At 46.4% G+C, this 26,913-nt stretch overlaps 2 protein-coding genes across 2 annotated transcripts in view; both read right to left on the reverse strand.

Moving 5' to 3' along the window:
• Positions 1-11,451, reverse strand: part of LOC143289340 (transient receptor potential cation channel subfamily M member-like 2) — a 90,456-nt gene extending 79,005 nt beyond the window's left edge. Inside the window, exons 1-3 of the mRNA XM_076598341.1 lie at positions 11,441-11,451; positions 7,261-7,390; positions 1,827-1,911 (exon numbers count right to left, since the gene is read on the reverse strand). Of these exons, the coding sequence (XP_076454456.1) occupies positions 1,827-1,911; positions 7,261-7,390; positions 11,441-11,451 (226 nt within the window). The remainder of the gene's footprint in view (positions 1-1,826; positions 1,912-7,260; positions 7,391-11,440) is intronic.
• A 34-nt stretch (positions 11,452-11,485) lies between these two features.
• Positions 11,486-26,913, reverse strand: part of LOC143289341 (transient receptor potential cation channel subfamily M member 4-like) — a 59,090-nt gene continuing 43,662 nt past the window's right edge. The window contains exons 4-10 of the mRNA XM_076598342.1: positions 25,968-26,027; positions 25,597-25,661; positions 23,318-23,492; positions 21,539-21,722; positions 20,883-21,049; positions 15,823-16,024; positions 11,486-11,708 (exon numbers count right to left, since the gene is read on the reverse strand). Coding sequence (XP_076454457.1) covers positions 11,554-11,708; positions 15,823-16,024; positions 20,883-21,049; positions 21,539-21,722; positions 23,318-23,492; positions 25,597-25,661; positions 25,968-26,027 — 1,008 coding nt within the window. The 3' untranslated portion in view covers positions 11,486-11,553. The remainder of the gene's footprint in view (positions 11,709-15,822; positions 16,025-20,882; positions 21,050-21,538; positions 21,723-23,317; positions 23,493-25,596; positions 25,662-25,967; positions 26,028-26,913) is intronic.

The following is a 26,913-nucleotide window of genomic DNA, read 5'->3' on the forward strand; positions in this document are numbered from 1 at the left end:
GTCATTTAAGTTCTTTTTTTTTCATCTTTTACAGTTCCTTTAACCCTGACGCTCTTTCTCTTGGTCCACTTAAAAAATCATTCAGCATTTCAAGTAACGTTTTTTGTTGTTGTTTTTGTGTGTGTGTACTGTCACATGCGTGGAGCAGAAGGTATCTTTTCCCACACATGCATATTCACATATATTTTCTGTAGATACACATGACTATAGTAACAGTCCTTAAATAGCTCAGTGCAGATGGCTGGGCCAACATCACTTGGTTTGACTCAAAACAAGAACAGTCACCGTTCTATAACTAACATTTTCGTTTATGTCATGACACCAAGTTGGTTGTCATAATGTGCTTATTGTAAAGGTCAGATTTCCTGTATGGTGTGGCTGTGTTACTGTATTAATTTGAACTTGGTATTTGGAGGAAGGCTCGTGATGCATGTGTCTTTAGGCGCTGAGGTGATTATGTGTTCACGAACTGTTGTTGTGAATACTGATACTGTTGTGAAGTGCACCAAAATTCTTGCCACTTCCCTCTCTGCGCACAGCTGACCTGGTCACAGGAGTGACCTGGGAAAAATAGACCTTGGGGTCTGAGAGTCACAGAACAGACAGTTACCATTCTGAGAGAGAATGTGAGACATAGCCTTGTTGAACTGTGTCAGTAATTTCGAGTTTGGTAATGAGAAATTTGGTGACATCGTTTAATCTAAATTTTGTGAATTTCGATGCTTTATTTTCATTTACGTTTCTGAACACTGGTTCAGTAAAACGAGAATGGCGACGCAAGTCATGTGAGTACTATTTTTACTAGTTGTTCGATTTAACTACAGTTAGGTTCTCAGGATGTTTCAGGATCCTCAGCGCCTGACCTGTTTTCGGACGAAGGTGTTTGGCTGTTATATCGCCCACCGAAAGTTGTTTGGGAAGCACCAACTGACAACACAGTTGTGAAAAGAAACCAGTGAAAATTATCATAATGATTAAAAACTATAACGGGAAGCGACGAGAGAACAGAAAGTATTGATTGTGTTTTTGGGATTGGACTTTTCATATGATTTATCCCTGAAGGGAAAATGTGAACATTACTGATTGTTAATAATCAGAAAGGAGTGTCTTTACGTCCTTATGTTGTTTATCCCTGGGTAAGAGTGAAGTCAGAATGCGAACGTTGTGTGCGAGTCTATCTGTCGTGCGAGCTTGATTTGAGTGAATGCGACAGTGTGACAGTTTACAACAGACTGAATGTAATTCAAGTGGTCAAATCTCAGACCCACTGATCTACTTTTCAAGATCGTCAAGATTCGAGGCTGTTTCGTACTTAAAAGTATAAAACAAGTTTTTGATGTGGCATGCAAAGAATCTGACATGAGTATGAGATGTCACAATGCGTCATTAGCATACCACTCCATGACAATGTTTTGATCACACATCACACCACACACCACATCGCATCACACACACCACACACCACATCAAACATCACACCACACACCACATCACACTTCACATCACACCGCACACCACCACACACCACACCACATCACACCACACACCACATCACACCGCATCACACTACACACCACACCACTCATCACACCACACACCACACCACATCACACCACACACCACATCACACCACACACCACATCACACCATACACATAACATCACACCACACACCAAATCACACCACACACATCACACATCACACCACACCACACCACACACCACCACATCACACACCACACCACGCCACATTACACACCACATCACACACCACGTCACACTACATCACACTACATCACACCACACACCACATCACACTGGCTTTACCAACGACAGGTTTCAGCGTGGCAAACAGGAGTGATTCCTCTGCTTCCCTCGACCCGTCCAGAGTCCTCAGGTCGAACACGCCAATCTGCACGTGATACAGAACACGGTTCACGTCGGTTGTTTCATTTGTTGTTTTTATTTCCAAAAAGTCTTTTTCAGTCCTACTCCATTCAACTATCCGCCGTGGCGAAATGGTCAGCATGACTGGGTGACGACAGGCTGAACCAGAACCCTTCATTGTCGGAAGGCTCCTATCCAGATCTGAGTTTGTGGGGGGCTCAGAAGGAAGGCTTGGACTACATCTTGTACCATCTACTACACGGTTGCATATCTGACAGAGCCGATAGCCAACACTGCATGTGTATGCATCTCTCGGGCCTCGTTGACGCCAGTATATAGCGTGAGAGGAAAGACAGGGAACAGCCTTGTCACGTGGTTCTAAACTGAAAAGATCCCCCGAATCAGCATTGCCATCATCCTTATCCTCACCCCCATCCGTAATGGCCATCCCAACAGAGACTGTACCTCCTGTGGCTTTTCATGCCTTGCTCTCAGCTTGACATCAGTTCCCATTCCTCCCCAACATCCCCGCGGTGTCAGGGTCCGTGCTCATTAGCTTTCTGGAGTGCGTGTTGGCCTGCCACATGGAGTAACGATACAACACGTGAACGAACATGAAATGAACTGCCACTCCATCGTTTCACAGCTGAAGGAAGGACGATTAGAACCATAGGTGACTGCTGTTTGAATACATGGGAGAAATTGTACTGACTGTGTCATAATGACTGTTGTTTGAATACATAGGAGAAATTGTTTTGTGTCATAATGACTGTTGTTTGAATACATGGGCGAAAATGTACTGTCTGTGTCATAATGACTGTTTGAATACATGAGCGAAAATGTACTGTCTGTGTCATAATGACTGTTTGAATACATGAGCGAAAATGTACTGTCTGTGTCATAATGACTGCTATTTGAATACATGGGAGAAATTGTTTTGTGTCATAATGACTGTTGTTTGAATACATGGGAGAAAGTGTTCTGTGTCATAATGACTGTTGTTTGAATACATGCGGGAAATTGTTCTGTCTGTGTCATAATGACTGTTGTTTGAATACATGGGAGAAAGTGTTCTGTGTCATAATGACTGTTGTTTGAATACATGCGGGAAATTGTTCTGTTTGTGTCAAAATGACTGCTGTTTGAATACATGGGGGAAATTGTACTGTCTGTGTCATAATGACTTATTTAAATAAATGGGAGAAATTTGTCTGTGTCATAATGACTGTTGTTTGAATACATGGGGGAAATTGTACTGTCTGTGTCATAATGACTGTTGTTTGAATAAATGCGGGAAATTGTTCTGACTGTCATAATGACTGTTGTTTGAATACATGGGCGAAAATGTACTGCCTGCGTCATAATGACTGTTGTTTGAATACATGGGGGAAATTGTACTGTCTGTGTCATAATGACTGTTGTTTGAATACATGGGGGAAATCGTAAATTGTACTGTCTGTGTCATAATGACTGCTGTTTGAATACATGGGGGAAATTGTACTGTCTGTGTCATAATGACTGTTGTTTGAATACATGGGGGAAATTGTTCTGTGTCAAAATGACTGTTGTTTGAATACATGGGGGAAATTGTACTGTCTGTGTCATAATGACTGTTGTTTGAATACATGGGGTAAATTGTACTGTCTGTGTCATAATGACTGCTGTTTGAATACATGGGGGAAATTGTACTGTCTGTGTCATAATGACTGCTGTTTGAATACATGGGGGAAATCGTAAATTGTACTGTCTGTGTCATAATGACTGCTGTTTGAATACATGGGGGAAATTGTACTGTCTGTGTCATAATGACTGTTGTTTGAATAGATGGGGGAAATTGTACTGTCTGTGTCATAATGACTGCTGTTTGAATACATGGGGGAAATTGTAAATTGTACTGTCTGTGTCATAATGACTGTTGTTTGAATACATGGGGGAAATTGTACTGTCTGTGTCATAATGACTGTTGTTTGAATACATGGGGGAAATTGTTCTGTCTGTGTCATAATGACTTATTTAAATAAATGGGAGAAATTTGTCTGTGTCATAATGACTGTTTGAATACATGGGGGAAATTGTACTGTCTGTGTCATAATGACTGTTGTTTGAATACATGGGGGAAATTGTACTGTCTGTGTCATAATGACTGTTGTTTGAATACATGGGGGAAATTGTACTGTCTGTGTCATAATGACTGTTGTTTGAATACATGGGGGAAATTGTACTGTCTGTGTCATAATGACTGCTGTTTGAATACATGGGGGAAATTGTACTGTGTCATAATGACTGTTGTTTGAATACATGGGGGAAATTGTACTGTGTCAAAATGACTGTTGTTTGAATACATGGGGGAAATTGTACTGTCTGTGTCATAATGACTGCTGTTTGAATACATGGGGGAAATTGTACTGTGTCAAAATGACTGTTGTTTGAATACATGGGGGAAATTGTACTGTCTGTGTCATAATGACTGCTGTTTGAATACATGGGAGAAATTGTACTGTGTCATAATGACTGTTGTTGGAATACATGGGGGAAATTGTACTGTCTGTGTCATAATGACTGCTGTTTGAATACATGGGGGAAATTGTACTGTCTGTGTCATAATGACTGTTGTTTGAATACATGGGGGAAATTGTTCTGTGTCATAATGACTGTTGTTGGAATACATGGGGGAAATTGTACTGTCTGTGTCAAAATGACTGTTGTTTGAATACATGGGGGAAATTGTACTGTCTGTGTCATAATGACTGCTGTTTGAATACATGGGGGAAATTGTACTGTGTCAAAATGACTGTTTGAATACATGGGGGAAATTGTACTGTCTGTGTCATAATGACTGCTGTTTGAATACATGGGGGAAATCGTAAATTGTACTGTCTGTGTCATAATGACTGCTGTTTGAATACATGGGGGAAATTGTACTGTGTCATAATGACTGTTGTTTGAATACATGGGGGAAATTGTACTGTGTCAAAATGACTGTTGTTTGAATACATGGGGGAAATTGTACTGTGTCATAATGACTGTTGTTTGAATACATGGGGTAAATTGTACTGTCTGTGTCATAATGACTGTTGTTTGAATACATGGGCGAAAATGTACTGTCTGTGTCATAATGACTGTTTGAATACATGAGCGAAAATGTACTGTCTGTGTCATAATGACTGTTGTTTGAATAGATGGGGGAAATTGTACTGTCTGTGTCATAATGACTGCTGTTTGAATACATGGGGGAAATTGTAAATTGTACTGTCTGTGTCATAATGACTGTTGTTTGAATACATGGGGGAAATTGTACTGTCTGTGTCATAATGACTGTTGTTTGAATACATGGGCGAAATTGTACTGTCTGTGTCATAATGACTGTTATTTAAATAAATTGGAGAAATTTGTCTGTGTCATAATGACTGTTGTTTGAATACATGGGAGAAATTGTTCTGTCTGTGTCATAATGACTGTTGTTTGAATACATGGGGGAAATTGTTCTGTCTGTGTCATAATGACTGTTGTTTGAATACATGGGGGAAATTGTTCTGTCTGTGTCATAATGACTGTTGTTTGAATACATGGGGGAAATTGTACTGTCTGTGTCATAATGACTGCTGTTTGAATACATGGGGGAAATTGTACTGTCTGTGTCGTAATGACTGTTATTTAAATAAATGGGAGAAATTTGTCTGTGTCATAATGACTGTTGTTTGAATACATGGGAGAAATTTGTCTGTGTCATAATGACTGTTGTTTGAATACATGGGGGAAATTGTACTGTCTGTGTCATAATGACTGCTGTTTGAATACATTGGAGAAATTGTACTGTCTGTTTTATAATGACTGTTGTTTGAATACATTGGGGAAATTGTTCTGTGTCATAATGACTGTTGTTTGAATACATTGGGGAAATTGTTCTGTGTCATAATGACTGTTGCTTGAATACATTGGGGAAATTGTACTGTCTATGTCATAATGACTGCTGTTTCAATACATGGGGGAAATTGTACTGTCTGTGTCATAATGACTGCTGTTTGAATACATGGGAGAAATTGTACTGTCTGTGTCATAATGACTGTTGTTTGAATACATGGGAGAAATTGTTCTGTGTCAAAATGACTGTTGTTTGAATACATGGGGGAAATTGTACTATCTGTGTCATAATGACTGTTGTTTGAATACATGGGAGAAATTGTTCTGTGTCAAAATGACTGTTGTTTGAATACATGGGGGAAATTGTACTGTCTGTGTCATACTGACTGTTGTTTGAATACATGGGGGAAATTGTAAATTGTACTGTCTGTGTCATAATGACTGTTGTTTGAATACATGGGGGAAATCGTAAATTGTACTGTCTGTGTCATAATGACTGCTGTTTGAATACATGGGAGAAATTGTTCTGTCTGTGACATAATGACTGTTGTTTGAATACATGGGGGAAATTGTTCTGTGTCAAAATGACTGTTGTTTGAATACATGGGGGAAATTGTACTGTCTGTGTCATAATGACTGCTGTTTGAATACATGGGGGAAATTGTACTGTCTGTGTCATAATGACTGTTGTTTGAATACATGGGGGAAATTGTACTGTCTGTGTCATAATGACTGTTGTTTGAATACATGGGGGAAATTGTACTGTCTGTGTCATAATGACTGTTGTTGGAATACATGGGGGAAATTGTACTGTCTGTGTCATAATGACTGCTGTTTGAATACATGGGGGAAATTGTTCTGTCTGTGTCATAATGACTGCTGTTTGAATACATGGGGGAAATTGTACTGTCTGTGTCATAATGACTGTTGTTGGAATACATGGGGGAAATTGTACTGTCTGTGTCGTAATGACTGTTTGAATACATGAGCGAAAATGTACTGTCTGTGTCATAATGACTGTTATTTAAATAAATTGGAGAAATTTGTCTGTGTCATAATGACTGTTGTTTGAATACATGGGGGAAATTGTTCTGTCTGTGTCATAATGACTGTTGTTTGAATACATGGGGGAAATTGTACTGTGTCAAAATGACTGTTGTTTGAATACATGGGGGAAATTGTACTGTCTGTGTCATAATGAGTGCTGTTGGAATACATGGGGGAAATTGTAAATTGTACTGTCTGTGTCATAATGACTGCTGTTTGAATACATGGGGGAAATTGTAAATTGTACTGTCTGTGTCATAATGACTGTTGTTGTACTGTCTGTGTCATAATGACTGCTGTTTGAATACATGGGGGAAATTGTTCTGTGTCATAATCACTGCTGTTTGAATACATGGGAGAAATTGTTCGATCAGTGTCATGATGATGCCGTTGAGGGAAATTGTACTATCGATGTCACTGAAATGACAGCAGTAGTTCGGTAGCAGTTGACATGACATTGCCTCACCAGGGACCTCTTTTCTGAGCACTTCTTGAGGCAGGACATCACCCTGGCTGTCTCTTCCGGGCCTGTGCCGAATGTGTCAAGGATCTTCTTTTCCACACAGCTGTCACTGCTGTCACTGTTGTCACTGTTTCTGCCCAAATAAACGCATTCGCACTCACCCACCCACCCAAGGACACACACACACACACACACACACACACACACACACACACACACACACACACACACACACACACACACACACCTTGTTCAGTGTGATTTATATTTGATTATCTTGTTACCTACAAAATTAAGCTTTTATTTGCATGCCTGTGATCCATATCTAGATTTTGTGTGTCATAATCCAATAGATGATATGATTTATTCATTTAGTATTCTATCATATGAATAATTTACTATTCTATATATGAAATAGTCTTAATCTGCGACTTATTTGTTCTTAAACTTGCATTGTGGCCTTGGATGTGGTGAGTGAGTGTGTGTGTGTGTGTGTGTGTGTGTGTGTGTGTGTGTGTGTGTGTGTGTGTGTGTGTGTGTGTGTGTGTGTGTGCGCGCGCGCGCGCAACCATCTCGTATGAGTGTTTTGATTTAAATCATAGAATGAATGTCTTCGCTTTTAAAAGTTAAAATATGGGTTCATTTTCTATACGACGAGCCTAAATGCGAATTTCTGTACTCTGTATCAGACAATTGATATTTTTTTTAAATAGGCACTGATTGGAAAAGAGAGGGGATGACCGAGACAGAGTGACAGAAAGAGAGAGAGTGACAGAAAGGGAGAGAGTGACAGAATGAGACAGAGTGACAGAAAGAGACAGAGAGAGTGACAGAATGAGAGACAATGAGAGTGACAGAATGAGACAGGCCCAGAGAGTGACAGAATGAGAGACAGACAGAGTGACAGAATGAGAGACAGAGAGTGACAGAATGAGAGACAGAGAGTGACAGTTTCAGTTTCAGTTTCAGTTGCTCAAGGAGGCGTCACTGCGTTCGGACAAATCCATACACGCTACACCACATCTGTTGAGCAGATGCCTGACCAGCAGCATAACCCAACGCGCTTAGTCAGGCCTTGAGTGCATGCTTACATATTTGTGTACCTATGAAAGTGGATTTCATTTTACGTAATTTCGCCAGAGGACAACACTCTCGTTGCCATGGGTTCTTTTTCAGTGCGCCAAGTGCGTGCTGCACACGGGACCTCGGTTTATCGTCTCATCCGAAAGACTAGACGCTCAGTTTGATTTTCCAGTCAAACTTAGGAGAAAGGGCGAGAGCGGGATTCGAACCCACACCCTCACAGACTCTCTGTATTGGCAGATGAGCGTCTTAACCATTCTGCCACCTTCCTCAATGAGAGTGACAGAATGAGTGACAGGGAGAGTGACAGAATGAGAGACAGTGAGAGTGACAGAATGAGAGACAGAGTGACAGAATGAGAGACAGAGTGACAGAATGAGTGACAGAATGAGAGAAAGTGACAGAATGAGTGACAGAATGAGAGACAGAGTGACAGAATGAGTGACAGAATGAGAGACAGAGTGACAGAATGAGAGACAGAGTGAGAGACAGAGTGACAGAATGAGTGACAGAATGAGTGACAGTGACAGAATGAGTGACAGAATGAGTGACAGAATGACAGACAGAGTGACAGAATGAGAGACAGAGTGACAGAATGAGTGACAGAATGAGAGACAATGAGAGTGACAGAATGAGAGACAATGAGAGTGACAGAATGAGAGACAGGGAGAGTGACAGAATGAGCCAGGCACAGAGTGACAGAATGAGAGACAGAGTGACAAAATGAGACAGGCACAGAGTGACAGAATGAGAGACAGGGAGAGTGACAGAATGAGACAGGCACAGAGTGACAGAATGAGAGACAATGAGAGTGACAGAATGAGAGACAGAGAGAGTGACAGAATGAGACAGGCACAGAGTGACAGAATGAGAGACAGAGAGAGTGACAGAATGAGAGACAGACTGACAGAATGAGAGACAGAGAGAGTGACAGAATGAGACAGGCACAGAGTGACAGAATGAGAGACAGAGAGAGTGACAGAATGAGAGACAATGAGAGTGACAGAATGAGCCAGGCACAGAGTGACAGAATGAGACAGGCACAGAGTGACAGAATGAGAGACAGAGAGAGTGACAGAATGAGAGACAGACTGACAGAATGAGAGACAATGAGAGTGACAGAATGAGCCAGGCACAGAGTGACAGAATGAGACAGGCACAGAGTGACAGAATGAGAGACAGAGAGAGTGACAGAATGAGAGACAGACTGACAGAATGAGAGACAATGAGAGTGACAGAATGAGCCAGGCACAGAGTGACAGAATGAGACAGGCACAGAGTGACAATGAGAGACAGAGAGAGTGACAGAATGAGCCAGGCACAGAGTGACAGAATGAGAGACAGAGAGTGACAGAATGAGCCAGGCACAGAGTGACAGAATGAGACAGGCACAGAGTGACAGAATGAGAGACAGAGAGTGACAGAATGAGAGACAGACTGACAAAATGAGAGACAGACTGACAGAATGAGGGACAGAGAGAGTGACTGAATGAGACAGGCACAGGGTGACAGAATGAGACAGGCACAGAGTGACAGAATGAGAGACAGAGAGAGTGACAGAATGAGCCAGGCACAGAGTGACAGAATGAGCCAGGCACAGAGTGACAGAATGAGACAGGCACAGAGTGACAGAATGAGAGAGAGAGAGTGACAGAATGAGAGACAGAGAGAGTGACAGAATGAGACAGGCACAGAGTGACAGAATGAGCCAGGCACAGAGTGACAGAATGAGAGACAGAGAGAGTGACAGAATGAGAGACAGGGAGAGTGACAGAATGAGAGAGACAGAATGACAGAATGAGACAGGGACAGAGTGACAGAATGAGAGACAGAGAGAGTGACAGAATGAGACAGGCACAGAGTGACAGAATGAGAGACAGAGAGAGTGACAGAATGAGAGACAGACTGACAGAATGAGAGACAGAGAGAGTGACAGAATGAGACAGGCATAGAGTGACAGAATGAGAGACAGAGAGAGTGACAGAATGAGAGACAGACTGACAGAATGAGAGACAATGAGAGTGACAGAATGAGCCAGGCACAGAGTGACAGAATGAGACAGGCACAGAGTGACAGAATGAGAGACAGAGAGAGTGACAGAATGAGAGACAGACTGACAGAATGAGAGACAATGAGAGTGACAGAATGAGTCAGGCACAGAGTGACAGAATGAGACAGGCACAGAGTGACAGAATGAGAGACAGGGAGAGTGACAGAATGAGCCAGGCACAGAGAATGACAGAATGAGAGACAGAGTGACAGAATGAGAGACAGGGAGAGTGACAGAAAGACAGAGAGAGTGACAGAAAGAGACAGGGAGAGTGACAGAATGAGAGACAGAGAGAGTGACAGAATGAGAGAAAGAGTGACAGAAAAACAAACAGAGAGAGTGACAGAAAGAGTGACAGAAAGAGAGACAGAGAGATGAACAGGAAGAGCAAGGACAGGTGAAACGGACTGAATTTGAACCTTATACAAGAAAAATAAACAACTTGCTTATTTCAACAGGAGAGGGTCAACAGATGGGCTTTCTGACGAAAGTAAGAATGACTTAACAACACCAAACAAAATGAATGCATATTTATATATGTTGTTTTTGTTGTTGTTGTTTGGGTTGTTTTTTGTTTGTTTGTTGTTGTTTTTTTTGTTTGTTTGTTTGTTGTTGTTGTTGTTTTTGGTTGTTGTTGTTTGTATTTTTTTTTTGTGGGGGGGGGGGCGTAGGAGGATGGGGGGGGGGGGTATGGGGGATAATCAATAGGTAACACAGTTTAGCCATAAAAGTTTTGCCCCTCTTGTACTTTTTCATAACTCTGTGTCAAATCCATAACAGTCGATGCACACACATGTACGTAACGATATGATTTGGTGAAAACACATACCATGTAGTTTGGCAACTCGGTTCCTGACCAACGAATGACGTTCGAACATTCCGAACACACAGGCATAAGAATTACTATGATCAGGCAGTGCGGTGATCCCGATATTCGTCCAAGGGTTTATTGGAAGTACTTATACATTGAGATGCTGAAGTGTTGTGGCTACAGACGACTTACAATGTACATGAATTATCTCTTCTTGTTTGCTGTGTCTTCAACTCCACTTTCTTCCCATGATTAATTTTTCTGAATGGGTCGTAATGTTATAACCATTCGCGCGCGTGAGCCGTGTGTGTGTGTGTGTGTGTAGAAAAGTTCCAGTCGGCAGGAACAGCGCTCACCCGGAAGTGACGTGCTGGATGAGGTCGGCAGCGCCCCCTGTCGGGGTGAGGACCAGCACGGCCCTATCTCGGCTCAGCGCGTGACACACCTCCTGCAGGGTGGTCAGTCCCCCGGACACCACCACCGTCATCACGCTCCCCCTCCTCCTGGCTGGCCACAGCATCCGGAACAGTGAGAGTGCAAGTGAAACACGAAGGAGAGAATGCAGGCAGGAAGGGAGGAAAGAAAAAAAGGAAGATATCGAACGAGGACAGAAGGAAGGAAAGAAGGAAGAAACAGATGAAAGGATGGAGAGAGGGAGGGGGGAAGGAAAGAAGGTAGGAAGGAAAAGATGGAGCGAGGAGGGAAGGGAGGGTGAAGGGATGTGAAAGTGTGGGAGTGGGAAGGAGGGAGGAACAGTTGGGGGGGGGGGGGGGTGAATGAAGGAAGGGAGCACGGAAAGGAGAGGGGAAAGAAAGGAGAGGGAGAAAAGAAGGAAGGAAAGGAGGAATTAAGGGGCAGAGGTAGGGAGTCCTTACTCATTATCCTCACCACCATCACCATTGTATTCATCACCCTTACCATTACTGTCATAACCAACATCACTATCATCATTCATAACCACCACAATGATCATCACCACCACCATGATGCCTACGACCACCATGATCACCACTACCACCATGATCACCACCACCATGATCACCACCACCACCACCATGATCACCACCACCACGATCACCACCACCACCACCACCACCATGATCACCAACACCATGATCACCAACACCACCATCACCATGATCACCACCACCATGATCACCACCACCACCATCACCATGATCACCACCACCACCATCACCATGATCACCACCACCATGATCACTATCACCATGATCACCACCACCATGATCAACACCACCACCACCATGATCACCATCACCATGATCACCACCACCATGATCAGCACCATATCCACCATCATGATCACCACGATGATCACCACCACCACGATGATCACCACCACCACCATGATCACAGCCATGATCACCACCACCATGATCACAGCCATGATCACCACCACCACCATGATCACAACCATATCACCACCACCATGATCACCACCACCACCATGATCACCACGATGATCACCACCACCACCATGATCACCACCACCACCATGATCACCACCACCACCACCATGATCACCACCACCATGATCACCACCATCATGATCACCACCACCACCACCATGACCACTATCACCATGATCACCACCACCACAATGATCACCACCACGACTATCACCATGATCACCACCACCACCATGATCACAACCACCACCACCACCATGACCATCACCACCATGACCCACCACCTGATCACCACCACACAATGATCACCACCACGACTATCACCATGATCACCACCACCACCATGATCACAACCACCACCACCACCATGACCATCACCACCATGACCATCACCACCATGATCACCACCACCACCATGACCACCACCACCACCATGATCACCACCACCACCACTACTATGATCACCACCACCACCATGTAACTGTAATGGCCATCAGCACGGACAGGGTAAGGGACAGTAATGGCCACCAGGGTAAGGGACAGTAATGGCCACCAGGGTAAGGGACAGTAATGGCCATCAGCACGGACAGGGTAAGTGACAGTAATGGCCACCAGGGTAAGGGACAGTAATGGCCATCAGCACGGACAGGGTAAGGGACAGTAATGGCCATCAGTGTAAGGGACAGTAATGGCCACCAGGGTAAGGGACAGTAATGGCCATCAGCACGGACAGGGTAAGTGACAGTAATGGCCACCAGGGTAAGGGACAGTAATGGCCATCAGCACGGACAGGGTAAGGGACAGTAATGGCCATCAGTGTAAGGGACAGTAATGGCCATCAGCATGGACAGGGTAAGGGACAGTAATGGCCACCAGGGTAAGGGACAGTAATGGCCATCAGCACGGACAGGGTAAGGGACAGTAATGGCCATCAGGGTAAGGGACAGTAATGGCCACCAGGGTAAGGGACAGTAGGCATCAGGGTAAGTGACAGTAATGGCCACCAGGGTAACGGGACAGTAATGGCCATCAGCACGGACAGGGTAAGGGACAGTAATGGCCACCAGGGTAAGGGACAGTAATGGCCACCAGGGTAAGGGACAGTAATGGCCATCAGCCGGGACAGGGTAGGACAGTAATGGCCACCAGGGTAACGGGACAGTAATGGCCATCAGCCGGACAGGGTAAGGGACAGTAATGGCCACCAGGGTAAGGGACAGTAATGGCCACCAGGGTAAGGGACAGTAATGGCCATCAGCACGGACAGGGTAAGGGACAGTAATGGCCACCAGGGTAAGGGACAGTAATGGCCATCAGCACGGACAGGGTAAGGGACAGTAATGGCCACCAGGGTAAGGGACAGTAATGGCCATCAGCACGGACAGGGTAAGGGACAGTAATGGCCATCAGCACGGACAGGGTAAGGGACAGTAATGGCCATCAGCACGGACAGGGTAAGGGACAGTAATGGCCATCAGCACGGACAGGGTAAGGGACAGTAATGGCCATCAGCACGGACAGGGTAAGGGACAGTAATGGCCATCAGCACGGACAGGGTAAGGGACAGTAATGGCCATCAGCACGGACAGGGTAAGGGACAGTAATGGCCATCAGCACGGACAGGGTAAGGGACAGTAATGGCCATCAGCACGGACAGGGTAAGGGACAGTAATGGCCATCAGCACGGACAGGGTAAGGGACAGTAATGGCCATCAGCACGGACAGGGTAAGGGACAGTAATGGCCACCAGGGTAAGGGACAGTAATGGCCATCAGGGGAAGTGACAGTAATGGCCACCAGGGTAAGGGACAGTAATGGCCACCAGGGTAAGGGACAAGTAATGGCCATCAGCACGGACAGGGTAAGGGACAGTAATGGCCACCAGGGTAAGGGACAGTAATGGCCATCAGCACGGACAGGGTAAGGGACAGTAATGGCCACCAGGGTAAGGGACAGTAATGGCCATCAGCACGGACAGGGTAAGGGACAGTAATGGCCACCAGGGTAAGGGACAGTAATGGCCATCAGCACGGACAGGGTAAGGGACAGTAATGGCCACCAGGGTAAGGGACAGTAATGGCCATCAGCACGGACAGGGTAAGGGACAGTAATGGCCACCAGGGTAAGGGACAGTAATGGCCATCAGCACGGACAGGGTAAGGGACAGTAATGGCCATCAGCACGGACAGGGTAAGGGACAGTAATGGCCACCAGGGTAAGGGACAGTAATGGCCACCAGGGTAAGGGACAGTAATGGCCACCAGGGTAAGGGACAGTAATGGCCACCAGGGTAAGGGACAGTAATGGCCATCAGCACGGACAGGGTAAGGGACAGTAATGGCCACCAGGGTAAGGGACAGTAATGGCCACCAGGGTAAGGGACAGTAATGGCCATCAGCACGGACAGGGTAAGGGACAGTAATGGCCACCAGGGTAAGGGACAGTAATGGCCATCAGGGGAAGTGACAGTAATGGCCACCAGGGTAAGGGACAGTAATGGCCACCAGGGTAAGGGACAGTAATGGCCATCAGCACGGACAGGGTAAGGGACAGTAATGGCCACCAGGGTAAGGGACAGTAATGGCCATCAGCACGGACAGGGTAAGGGACAGTAATGGCCACCAGGGTAAGGGACAGTAATGGCCATCAGCACGGACAGGGTAAGGGACAGTAATGGCCACCAGGGTAAGGGACAGTAATGGCCATCAGCACGGACAGGGTAAGGGACAGTAATGGCCACCAGGGTAAGGGACAGTAATGGCCATCAGCACGGACAGGGTAAGGGACAGTAATGGCCACCAGGGTAAGGGACAGTAATGGCCATCAGCACGGACAGGGTAAGGGACAGTAATGGCCATCAGCACGGACAGGGTAAGGGACAGTAATGGCCACCAGGGTAAGGGACAGTAATGGCCACCAGGGTAAGGGACAGTAATGGCCATCAGCACGGACAGGGTAAGGGACAGTAATGGCCATCAGCACGGACAGGGTAAGGGACAGTAATGGCCACCAGGGTAAGGGACAGTAATGGCCATCAGCACGGACAGGGTAAGGGACAGTAATGGCCATCAGCACGGACAGGGTAAGGGACAGTAATGGCCACACAGCACTGTGCAAGAAACAGAGAGGGAAACCAGGCGGTGGGAAGGAGGGAAGGCCACAACAAGGGAGGGAACTGGGACTTCACTCACCGGGAGAGTCCGACAGATTCAGCAGATGCTGCTCCAGGTTGGCTCGGAAAGAACTGGCGGCGTGAGATCCGCCCTGTCCCTCCGTGCCATCATCCACCAGCAGGAAGTGGGTGTGCCGGTGGTCCAGCCCAACACGGGACAGATCGCGTCCCTTGGCTTCCTTCGCTTCTGAACAGCAGTACTTGGCAGGGACCACAACACGCTGTGCGGACACAGATATAGACACATCGACAACTACATAGACTGATGGGTGGACACAGATATAGACACATCGACAACTACATAGACTGATGGGTGGACACAGATATAGACACATCGACAACTACACAGACTGATGGGTGGACACAGATATAGACACATCGACAACTACATAGACTGATGGGTGGACACAGATATAGACACATCGACAACTACATAGACTGATGGGTGGACACAGATATAGACACATTGACAACTACATAGACTGATGGGTGGACAGAGATATAGACACATTGACAACTACACAGACTGATGGGTGGACATAGATATAGACACACTGACAATACACAGACTGATGGGTGGACAGAGATATAGACACACTGACAATACACAGACTGATGGGTGGACAGAGATATAGACACACTGACAATACACAGACTGATGGTTGGACAGAGATACAGACACACTGACAATACACAGACTGATGGTTGGACAGAGATATAGACACACTGACAATACACAGACTGATGGGTGGACAGAGATATAGACACACTGACAATACACAGACTGATGGGTGGACAGAGATATAGACACATTGACAACTACATAGACTGATGGGTGGACACAGATATAGACACATTGACAACTACATAGACTGGTGGGTGGACACAGATATAGACACATTGACAACTACATAGACTGGTGGGTGGACACAGATATAGATACATTGACAACTACACATATTGATGGTTGGACATAGATATAGACACATTGACAACTACACAGACTGATGGGTGGACAGAGATATAGATACATTGACAACTACACAGACTGGTGGGTGGACAGAGATATAGATACATTGACAACTACACATATTGATGGGTGGACAGAGATATAGATACATTGACAACTACACAGACTGATGGGTGGACAGAGATATAGATACATTGACAACTACACATATTGATGGGTGGACAGAGATATAGATACATTGACAACTACACATATTGATGGGTGGACAGAGATATAGATACATTGACAACTACACAGTTTGATGGGTGGACAGAGATATAGACACATTGACAACTACACAGATTGATGGGTGGACAGAGATATAACACATTGACAACTACACAGACTGGTGGGTGGACAGAGATGTAGATACATTTGACAACTACACAGTTTGATGGGTGGACAGAGATATAGACACATTGACAAGTACACAGTTTGATGGGTGGACACAGATATAACACATTGACAACTACACAGACTGATGGGTGGACAGAGATATAGATACATTGACACCTACACAGACTGATGGGTGGACAGAGATATAATACATTGACAACTACACAGACTGATGGGTGGACAGAGATATAATACATTGACAACTACACAGACTGATGGGTGGACAGAGATATAGATACATTGACACCTACACAGACTGATGGGTGGACAGAGATATAGATACATTGACAACTGCACAGACTGATGGTTGGACAGAGATATAGACACATTGACAACTACACAGACTGATGGGTGGACAGAGATATAATACATTGACAACTGCACAGACTGATGGGTGGTCAGAGATATAATACATTGACAACTGCACAGACTGATGGTTGGACAGAGATATAATACATTGACAACTACACAGACTGATGGTTGGACAGAGATATAATACATTGACAACTGCACAGACTGATGGGTGGACAGAGATATAGATACATTGACAACTACACAGATTGATGGGTGGACAGAGATATAGACACATTGACAACTGCACAGACTGATGGTTGGACAGAGATATAATACATTGACAACTACACAGACTGATGGTTGGACAGAGATATAATACATTGACAACTACACAGACTGATGGTTGGACAGAGATATAATACATTGACAACTACACAGACTGATGGTTGGACAGAGATATAGATACATTGACACCTACACAGACTGATGGGTGGACAGAGATATAGATACATTGACAACTGCACAGACTGATGGTTGGACAGAGATATAGACACATTGACAACTACACAGACTGATGGGTGGACAGAGATATAACACATTGACAACTACACAGATTGATGGGTGGGTAGATTGACTAACAGATGGGTGCGTTTTGTACATAGACATAACTGTTTCTTCTTCTTCGTCTTATTCTTCGTCGTTTTATCATTATTGGTTCAGGTATATGTTTACACACAATCTATGTAACAACACTGTGTTTCGTTTGCTGTGTGTGTGTGTGTGTGTGTGTGTGTGTGTGTGTGTGTGTGTGTGTGTGTGTGTGTGTGTGAATGGTAAACTCTAACAAACTTATTTTTTCTGTGTATACTTTCTCGACACCAAATCTGGCTCAAACAGTGGGGGAAATCAGTTGTTTCCATACACTCTTCTTTATGGCAAATAAAAAATACATATATAAATGTTAATGCATTCCTAAATACGTATCGACAGAAAGAGGCGGAGATAGAAAGACAGAGGAGCAGGAAGAGGCGGACAGGGACAGACAGAGTAACATGAAGAGGCGGACAGAGACAGACAGACAGAGTAACATGAAGAAAGCGGACAGAGACAGACAGACGGACAGACAGACAGAGTAACAGGAAGAGGCGGACAGAGACAGACAGACAGACAGACAGACAGACAGACAGACAGAGGAACAGTAAAGGCGGACACAGACAGACAGACAGACAGACAGAGTAACAGGAAGAGGCGGACAGAGACAGACAGACAGACAGAGTAACAGGAAGAGGCGGACAGAGACAGACAGAGGAACAGGAAGAGGCGGACAGAGACAGACAGAGTAACAGGAAAGGCGGACACAGACAGACAGACAGACAGAGTAACAGGAAGAGGCGGGCAGAGACAGACAGACAGAGGAACAGGAAAGGCGGACACAGACATACAGACAGATAGACAGAGGAACAGGAAGAGGCGGACAGAGACACAGACAGAGTAACAGGAAGAGGCGGACAGAGACAGACAGACAGAGGAACAGGAAGAGGCGGACAGAGACAGACAGACAGACAGAGGAACAGGAAGAGGCGGACACAGACAGACAGACAGAGTAACGGAAAGAGGCGTACAGAGACAGACAGACAGACAGAGTAACAGGAAGAGGCGGACAGAGACAGACAGACAGACAGACAGACAGACAGACTAACAGGAAGAGGCGGACACAGACAGACAGACAGACAGACAGAGTAACAGGAAGAGGCGGACAGACAGTCAGACAGACAGACAGAGTAACAGGAAGAGGCGGACAGACAGTCAGACAGACAGACAGAGTAACAGGAAGAGGCGGACACAGACAGACAGAGAAACAGGAAGAGGCGGACACAGACAGACAGAGGAACAGGAAGAGGCGGGCAGAGACAGACAGACAGACAGACAGACAGAGGAACAGGAAAGGCGGACAGAGACAGACAGACAGGCAGACAGAGGAACAGGAAGAGGCGGACAGAGGAAGAGGCGGACAGAGACTGGCAGAGGAACATGAAGAGGCGGACAGAGAAAGAGGAAGAGGCGGACAGAGACAGGCAGAGGAACAGGAAGAGGCGGACAGAGAAAGAGGAAGAGGCGGACAGAGGCGGACAGAGACAGGCAGAGAAAGAGGAAGAGGCGGACAGAGACAGGCAGAGGAACAGGAAGAGGCGGACAGAGACAGCCAGAGAAACAGGAAGAGGCGGACAGAGAAAGAGGAAGAGGCGGACAGAGACAGAGAAACAGGAAGAGGCGGGCAGAGACAGACAGAGGAACAGGAAGAGGCGGACAGAGGCAGACAGACAGAGGAAGAGGCGGACAGAGAAAGGGGAAGAAGCGGACAGAGAAAGAGAAACAGGAGTAGGCGGACACAGACAGACAGAGGAACAGGAAGAGGCGGACAAAAGAGGACGTGGCGGACAAAGGAAGAGGAAGAGTAAGAGGCGGACAGAGAAAGAGGAAGAGGCGGACAGGGACAGACAGAGGAACAGGAAGAGGCGGACAGAGAAAGAGAAGAAGCGGACAGAGAAAGAGGCGGACAGAGAAAGAGGAAGAGGCGGACAGAGAAAGAGGAAGAGGCGGACAGAGAAAGAGGAAGAGGCGGACAGAGAAAGAGGAAGAGGCGGACAGAGAAAGAGGCGGACAGAGAAAGAGGAAGAGGCGGACAGGGACAGACAGAGGAACAGGAAGAGGCGGACAGAGAAAGAGAAGAAGCGGACAGAGAAAGAGGCGGACAGAGAAAGAGGAAGAGGCGGACAGAGAAAGAGGAAGAGGCGGACAGAGAAAGAGGAAGAGGCGGACAGAGAAAGAGGAAGAGGCGGACAGAGAAAGAGGCGGACAGAGAAAGAGGAAGAGGCGGACAGGGACAGACAGAGGAACAGGAAGAGGCGGACAGAGAAAGAGGAAGAGGCGGACAGAGAAAGAGGAAGAGGCGGACAGAGAAAGAGGAAGAGGCGGACAGAGACAGAGGAAGAGGAAGAGGCGGACAGAGAAAGAGGAAGAGGCGGACAGAGAAAGAGGCGGACAGAGACAGAGAAAGAGGCGGACAAAGAAAGAGGAAGAGGCGGACAGAGACAGACAGAAGAACAGGAAGAGGCGGACAGAGACAGAGAAAGAGGAAGAGGCGGACAGAGAAAGAGGAAGAGGCGGACAGAGAAAGAGGCGGACAGAGAAAGAGGAAGAGGCGGACAAAGAAAGAGGAAGAGGCGGACAGAGACAGACAGAAGAACAGGAAGAGGCGGACAGAGAAAGAGGAAGAGGTGGACAGAGACAGAGGAACAGTGAGAGGCGGACAGAGACAGACAGAGGAACAGGAAGAGGCGGACAGAGACAGACAGACAGACAGAGAAGGACGGACGTACGCCAGCTCCCTCCAGGGCCTGGCTGTTGGCCAGTGTGCCCCAGTGCCCGATCCCCAGGACCACCGGGTCGTAATCCTCCCATTCAGCTCTCTGTCTCTCCTCCTCTATCCCCTGGGCCACCAGTGCGTTCAGCCAGCCGTCCGACCCGTCAGTCACCAGCCACGCCCCTACACACACGCACACACGCACGCACGCACGCACACATGATACTCCTTCCCGCCCTCCCCATGTTCCGTCAGAGTCGCTTCAAGCGGAAGTCTCATGGTTACCGCTGCTTCTGCATCTACGGCCCACAACCTCGGGGTTCTCTTCCTTTTCATGTCAGGCACTCCACCTCCATTTCGTCTTTTTTGTTTTCCCACAAAGCCCACCTTCGTCTCTTTCAGCGATGCACTGTTTTCGTCATTCTTCTCCTCTGCTAGTATTGTTTTATAAAATATTTCCGATGTCCCAGTTCATGTGGTCCATTATGTTTTTTTAAACTCCTTTCCCCCTTACATTGATACGATAATTCTGCCTGTTCCCTCCCTCCCCACTGCTTCTCTGTGACTGCCATGCTTTGTGGCACCGCACACACACAGTTGCTTGTCCTCATAAAATTAACATGGATCCCCCACCCCACTCCCCACACCTCCGCACACCACCCCACCCCCTACCTGTGCTGACAGACAGCAGGGTGAACACCCGCTTCAGACTGTCCTGCAGGCCGGGGGACAGCACGGGGGAGTGCCCTCCCAGCAGGGACAGGAGCAGGGCGGGAGAGGAGAGGCGCCAGAGCTGAGGGTGGGTCAGCAGACTCCAGACCGTTCCCATGTCGGCGGCATGGTCCACCCGGCTGAACTGCAGCCAGCGCCAACGTGGTCAGTCAGGTGATGGAACGAGTGAGTGAGTCAGTGAATGAGAGAGTGAGTGAAACGATGAATGAATGGTTGAATGGATAAATAAGTTAGTTAATATAAAGATGGGCAAAAAAATGACTAGGGTGAATAGGTGAGTAAGTAATGGCCTAGCGGTGACGCGTCCGCATGAAGCAAGAGAATCTGAGGGAGCGGGATCGATTCCCACACTAAGCGGATTTTCTCCCCCTCCACTATACACTCAGAGGTGATCTGGACGCTAGTTTTTCGGAAAAGACGATAAACCGATATTCCATTTGCAGCGTGCACTGAGCGCACGTAAAAGAACCCACGCCAACAGAAGGATTGTCCCTCGCAAAATACTGAAGGAAAGACAATTCCAATATACATATGCATGCATGTACGGGGTTGACTCAGTGAATAACGCGGGAAACGAATGATGAGCTCCGAAAAATGTATACACTACAGTACACTATAGTACTCTACTCTTCATAACCCAGCAATATGAAATAATTTCATAGTATACAACATAACCTAGCAAAATGATGTAATGTCATGGTATACTACTAACCTACCAAAATAATGCAATGTCATAGTATACTACATAGCCTACCAAAATAATGTAATGTCATAGTATAATACATAACCCAGCAAAATGATATGATGTCATAGTAATGTCATAGTATACTACATAACCTAGCAAAATGATATATATATATATAATATATGATAGTCAGTCGTGTCCGACTATGACCATCAGAACAGCAGAGGAGGCAACTGCTGTTCCGACTATTTGGGCTAGAATTTGATTATAGTGGAGAGTGTCTTGCCCAGTTACATCCCCACTCTCTCGGTCAAGAGGGTTTTAGGACAGTCGGCGTTGGGATGGTTCCCAAAGGCCAACTTGCCCACAAGGCTGCAGCACTAAGAGCCAGTGCAATTTTGCCTCCTAGTTTGAGAGTCATAGTCCACAAAAGACTAAGCCGTAAATGGTTTCCCATTGACTGGAGAAACCATTGATAATACAGCTGTCACTTTGCTGTTGGCCCAAATGTATACTTATGTCAATCTGTGATATAAGCCGAGTGTTATAGCATACTACATAACCTAGCAAAATGATGTAATGCCATAGTATGCTACATAACCCAGCAAAATGATGTAATGCCATAGTATGCTACATAACCCAGCAAAATGATGTAATGCCATAGTATGCTACATAACCCAGCAAAATGATGTAATGCCATAGTATGCTACATAACCCAGCAAAATGATGTAATGTCATAGTATGCTATATAACCCAGCAAAATGATGTAATGTCATAGCATACAATGCAGAGTGAAACAACACGACACACCGAAATACAACTCAACACCGCACGCACTGGCCAGCGGTGCAATGCCACAACACACGCAGAGCAATTGAACAAGAAATCATGGAGATGATGCGAAAGATGATTGGTGTGTGCGTGTGTGTGCGTGTGCGTGTGCATGCGTGTCTGTGTGTGTGTGTGTGCGTGCGTGTGTGTGTGTGTGTGTGTGTGTGTGTGTGTGTGTGTGTGTTTCAGGTTGTATCGTTCACCTTTGCTTCACGTGGGAAACAGTTGTAGCCTCTGAAGCAGAGAGTGCCGTAGTCGTCACAGAGCTGTGTCACCGTGTGCAGCTGGCTGCTCCACACAGCTGCTGCCTGGCCAGCACAGCTCCAGTCCACGTCCCTGTGCCGCTCCCGACCTCTTCCGCATTGACACCCGTCGTCGCTGCCATTGAAATGGAGGTTGTCGTGTGTGTGTGTGTGTGTGTGTGTGTGTGTGTGTGTGTGTGTGTGTCTGTGATATAAATTGCCGACATTCGTTTGAATAAGTAAGCACATGTGTGCTTAATCTGTGTTCAAATCTTTGATCGTGTGTGCGAACATGGGGTGTCCTGTGTACAATACTGCACATTATGCATCATCATCATACTTAAAGGTGATATTAATGGTGATGATGATATTGGTTGTGGTGATGATGATAATGACGTTGACGACGAGTACTGTGATGGTGATGTTGATGATCATAAGGAGGAGGAGTACAACGAATGTGGTGATGGTAGGGACGTCACAGGAACTATGACACTAACTGTGTGGTGATAGTAGGGGCGTCACAGGAACTATGACACTAACGGTGTGGTGATGGTAGATACGTCACAGGAACTATGACACTAACGGTGTGGTGATGGTAGATACATCACAGGAAGTATGACACTAACGGTGTGGTGATGGTAGATACGTCACAGGAACTATGACACTAACTGTGTGGTGATAGTAGGGGCGTCACAGGAACTATGACACTAACGGTGTGGTGATGGTAGATACGTCACAGGAACTATGACACTAACGGTGTGGTGATGGTAGATACGTCACAGGAAGTATGACACTGACGGTGTGGTGATAGTAGGGACGTCACAGGAACTATGACACTAACGGTGTGGTGATGGTAGATACGTCACAGGAACTATGACACTGACAGTGTGGTGATGGTAGATACGTCACAGGAACTATGACACTAACTGTGTGGTGATAGTAGGGGCGTCACAGGAACTATGACACTAACGGTGTGGTGATGGTAGATACGTCACAGGAACTATAACACTGACGGTGTGGTGATGATGGGGACGTCACAGGAAGTATGACACTGACGGTGTGGTGATGGTGGGGACGTCACAGGAAGTATGACACTGACGGTGTGGTGATGGTAGATACGTCACAGGAAGTATGACACTGACGGTGTGGTAATGGTAGATACGTCACAGGAACTATGACACTAACGGTGTGGTAATGGTAGGGACGTCACAGGAACTATGACACTGACGGTGTGGTGATAGTAGGGACGTCACAGGAACTATGACACTAGCGGTGTGGTGATGGTAGGGACGTCACTGAAACTATGACACTAACGGTGTGGTGATGGTAGGGACGTCACTGAAACTATGACACAAACGGTGTGGTGATGGTGGGGACGTCACAGGAACTATGACACTGACGGTGTGGTGATGGTGGGGACGTCACAGGAACTATGACACTGACGGTGTGGTGATGGTTGGGACGTCACAGGAACTATGACACTGACGGTGTGGTGATGGTGGGGACGTCACAGGAACTATGACACTAACGGTGTGGTAATGGTAGGGACGTCACAGGAACTATGACACTAACGGTGTGGTGATGGTAGATACGTCACAGGAAGTATGACACTAACGGTGTGGTGATAGTAGGGACGTCACAGGAAGTATGACACTAACGGTGTGGTAATGGTAGATACGTCACAGGAACTATGACACTAACTGTGTGGTGATAGTAGGGGCGTCACAGGAACTATGACACTAACGGTGTGGTGATGGTAGATACGTCACAGGAACTATGACACTAACGGTGTGGTGATGGTAGATACGTCACAGGAACTATGACACTAACGGTGTGGTAATGGTAGGGACGTCACAGGAACTATGACACTAACGGTGTGGTGATGGTAGATACGTCACAGGAAGTATGACACTGACGGTGTGGTGATAGTAGGGACGTCACAGGAACTATGACACTAACGGTGTGGTGATGGTGGGGACGTCACAGGAACTATGACACTGACGGTGTGGTGATGGTGGGGACGTCACAGGAACTATGACACTGACGGTGTGGTGATGGTGGGGACGTCACAGGAAGTATGACACTGACGGTGTGGTGATAGTAGGGACGTCACAGGAACTATGACACTAACGGTGTGGTGATGGTAGATACGTCACAGGAACTATGACACTGACGGTGTGGTGATAGTAGATACGTCACAGGAACTATGACACTGACGGTGTGGTGATAGAGATACTCACAGAGAAGTACTTATGAACGTGGAACAAGTCCGCTTTTGGATTCGGCGTCGAATGCCCTCTGCCTCCTGTGCAAGCTTGCGTGCACACAGACAGGTACATTGAAATATCTATCTACATATATACATTTACATACATATCTACTATACTATACTTTGCTATACTATGCTATACTATACTATACTATACTTGCTAATGATTAGTGTACGATTCGCTCAATTATTCACACCTCTTCGAGTGGGGCTTTTTGGCCTTAAGTTTAGTAAGTCCTGATCTCTCTCTCTCTCTCTCTCTCGCGCGCGCGCGCGGGCGTGAACTATGGCCTTGAACACGCATGACGTCGATACTCTGGTCTGAGACTAAAGTCGACCAACTGTTTCGTCAGCAGCCGAGGTACTACCCATGCCGTCGGCACCGCTGGTCTTCAGGGCCACCTGTGGCAGTTTTGTGCCGGTATTCCTGGCTTTCATGTTGAAGCGGCCAGGCAGAAAGCAGCAATGCGTGTCGCCATTTTGTCACTGCGCGGCCGTACAGACGGTGTCATCTTAGAATTGCTCCTGGATGAGAAACGCCGTCTGCATCAAGCCTACCTGAGCAACCCAAAGTCCACATCAAAAAAGGATGCGTACAATGCCATCCGCAGGACTGTTCAGCAAAAGTTACGTCAGATGCAGGATAAGTGGCTGAGTGACAAAGCAGATGAGATCCAGGGATATGCTGACAGGCACGATATGAAGAGGTTCTAAGATGCCTTAAAAGAAGTCTACGGCCCCACATCCTCAGGATCATCCCCCCTCCTCAGTGCAGATGGGAATACCTTGATCACCGAGGAGAAAATTCTCGAACGCTGGGCTCAACACTTCAACAGTGTCTTAAATCGCCCTTCCTCCAAAAATGGTAAAGCCATAGACCATCTCCCACAAGTCCCCATCAACGAAGCACTGGGCGATCCGCCAACACTTCTTGAGACCCAGAAAGCAATCCGTCTGCTATCCAGTGGCGAAGCACCTGGCTCAGACTCCATACCAGCAGAGGTCTACAAGGATGGAGGCACCGTGCTGACTGAGAAGCTCCATCAGCTGTACTCACTCATGTGGAAAGAAGAGACGATCCCCCAGGATTTCAAAGATGCATCTATCATTCACTTTTACAAGCGAAAGGGGAACTGGCAAGCCTGTGATAACCATTGGGGCATTTCCTTGCTCTCCATCGAAAGCAAGATACTTGCCAGGATCCTACTAAACCGCCTCACAGCACACCTTGACCAAGGTCATTTGCTTGAGAGCCAATGTGGATTCCGGAAAGAGCGCGGAACCACCG

The sequence above is a fragment of the Babylonia areolata genome, chromosome 13 (assembly GCF_041734735.1).
Source record: "Babylonia areolata isolate BAREFJ2019XMU chromosome 13, ASM4173473v1, whole genome shotgun sequence".
Taxonomy (NCBI): domain Eukaryota; kingdom Metazoa; phylum Mollusca; class Gastropoda; order Neogastropoda; family Buccinidae; genus Babylonia; species Babylonia areolata.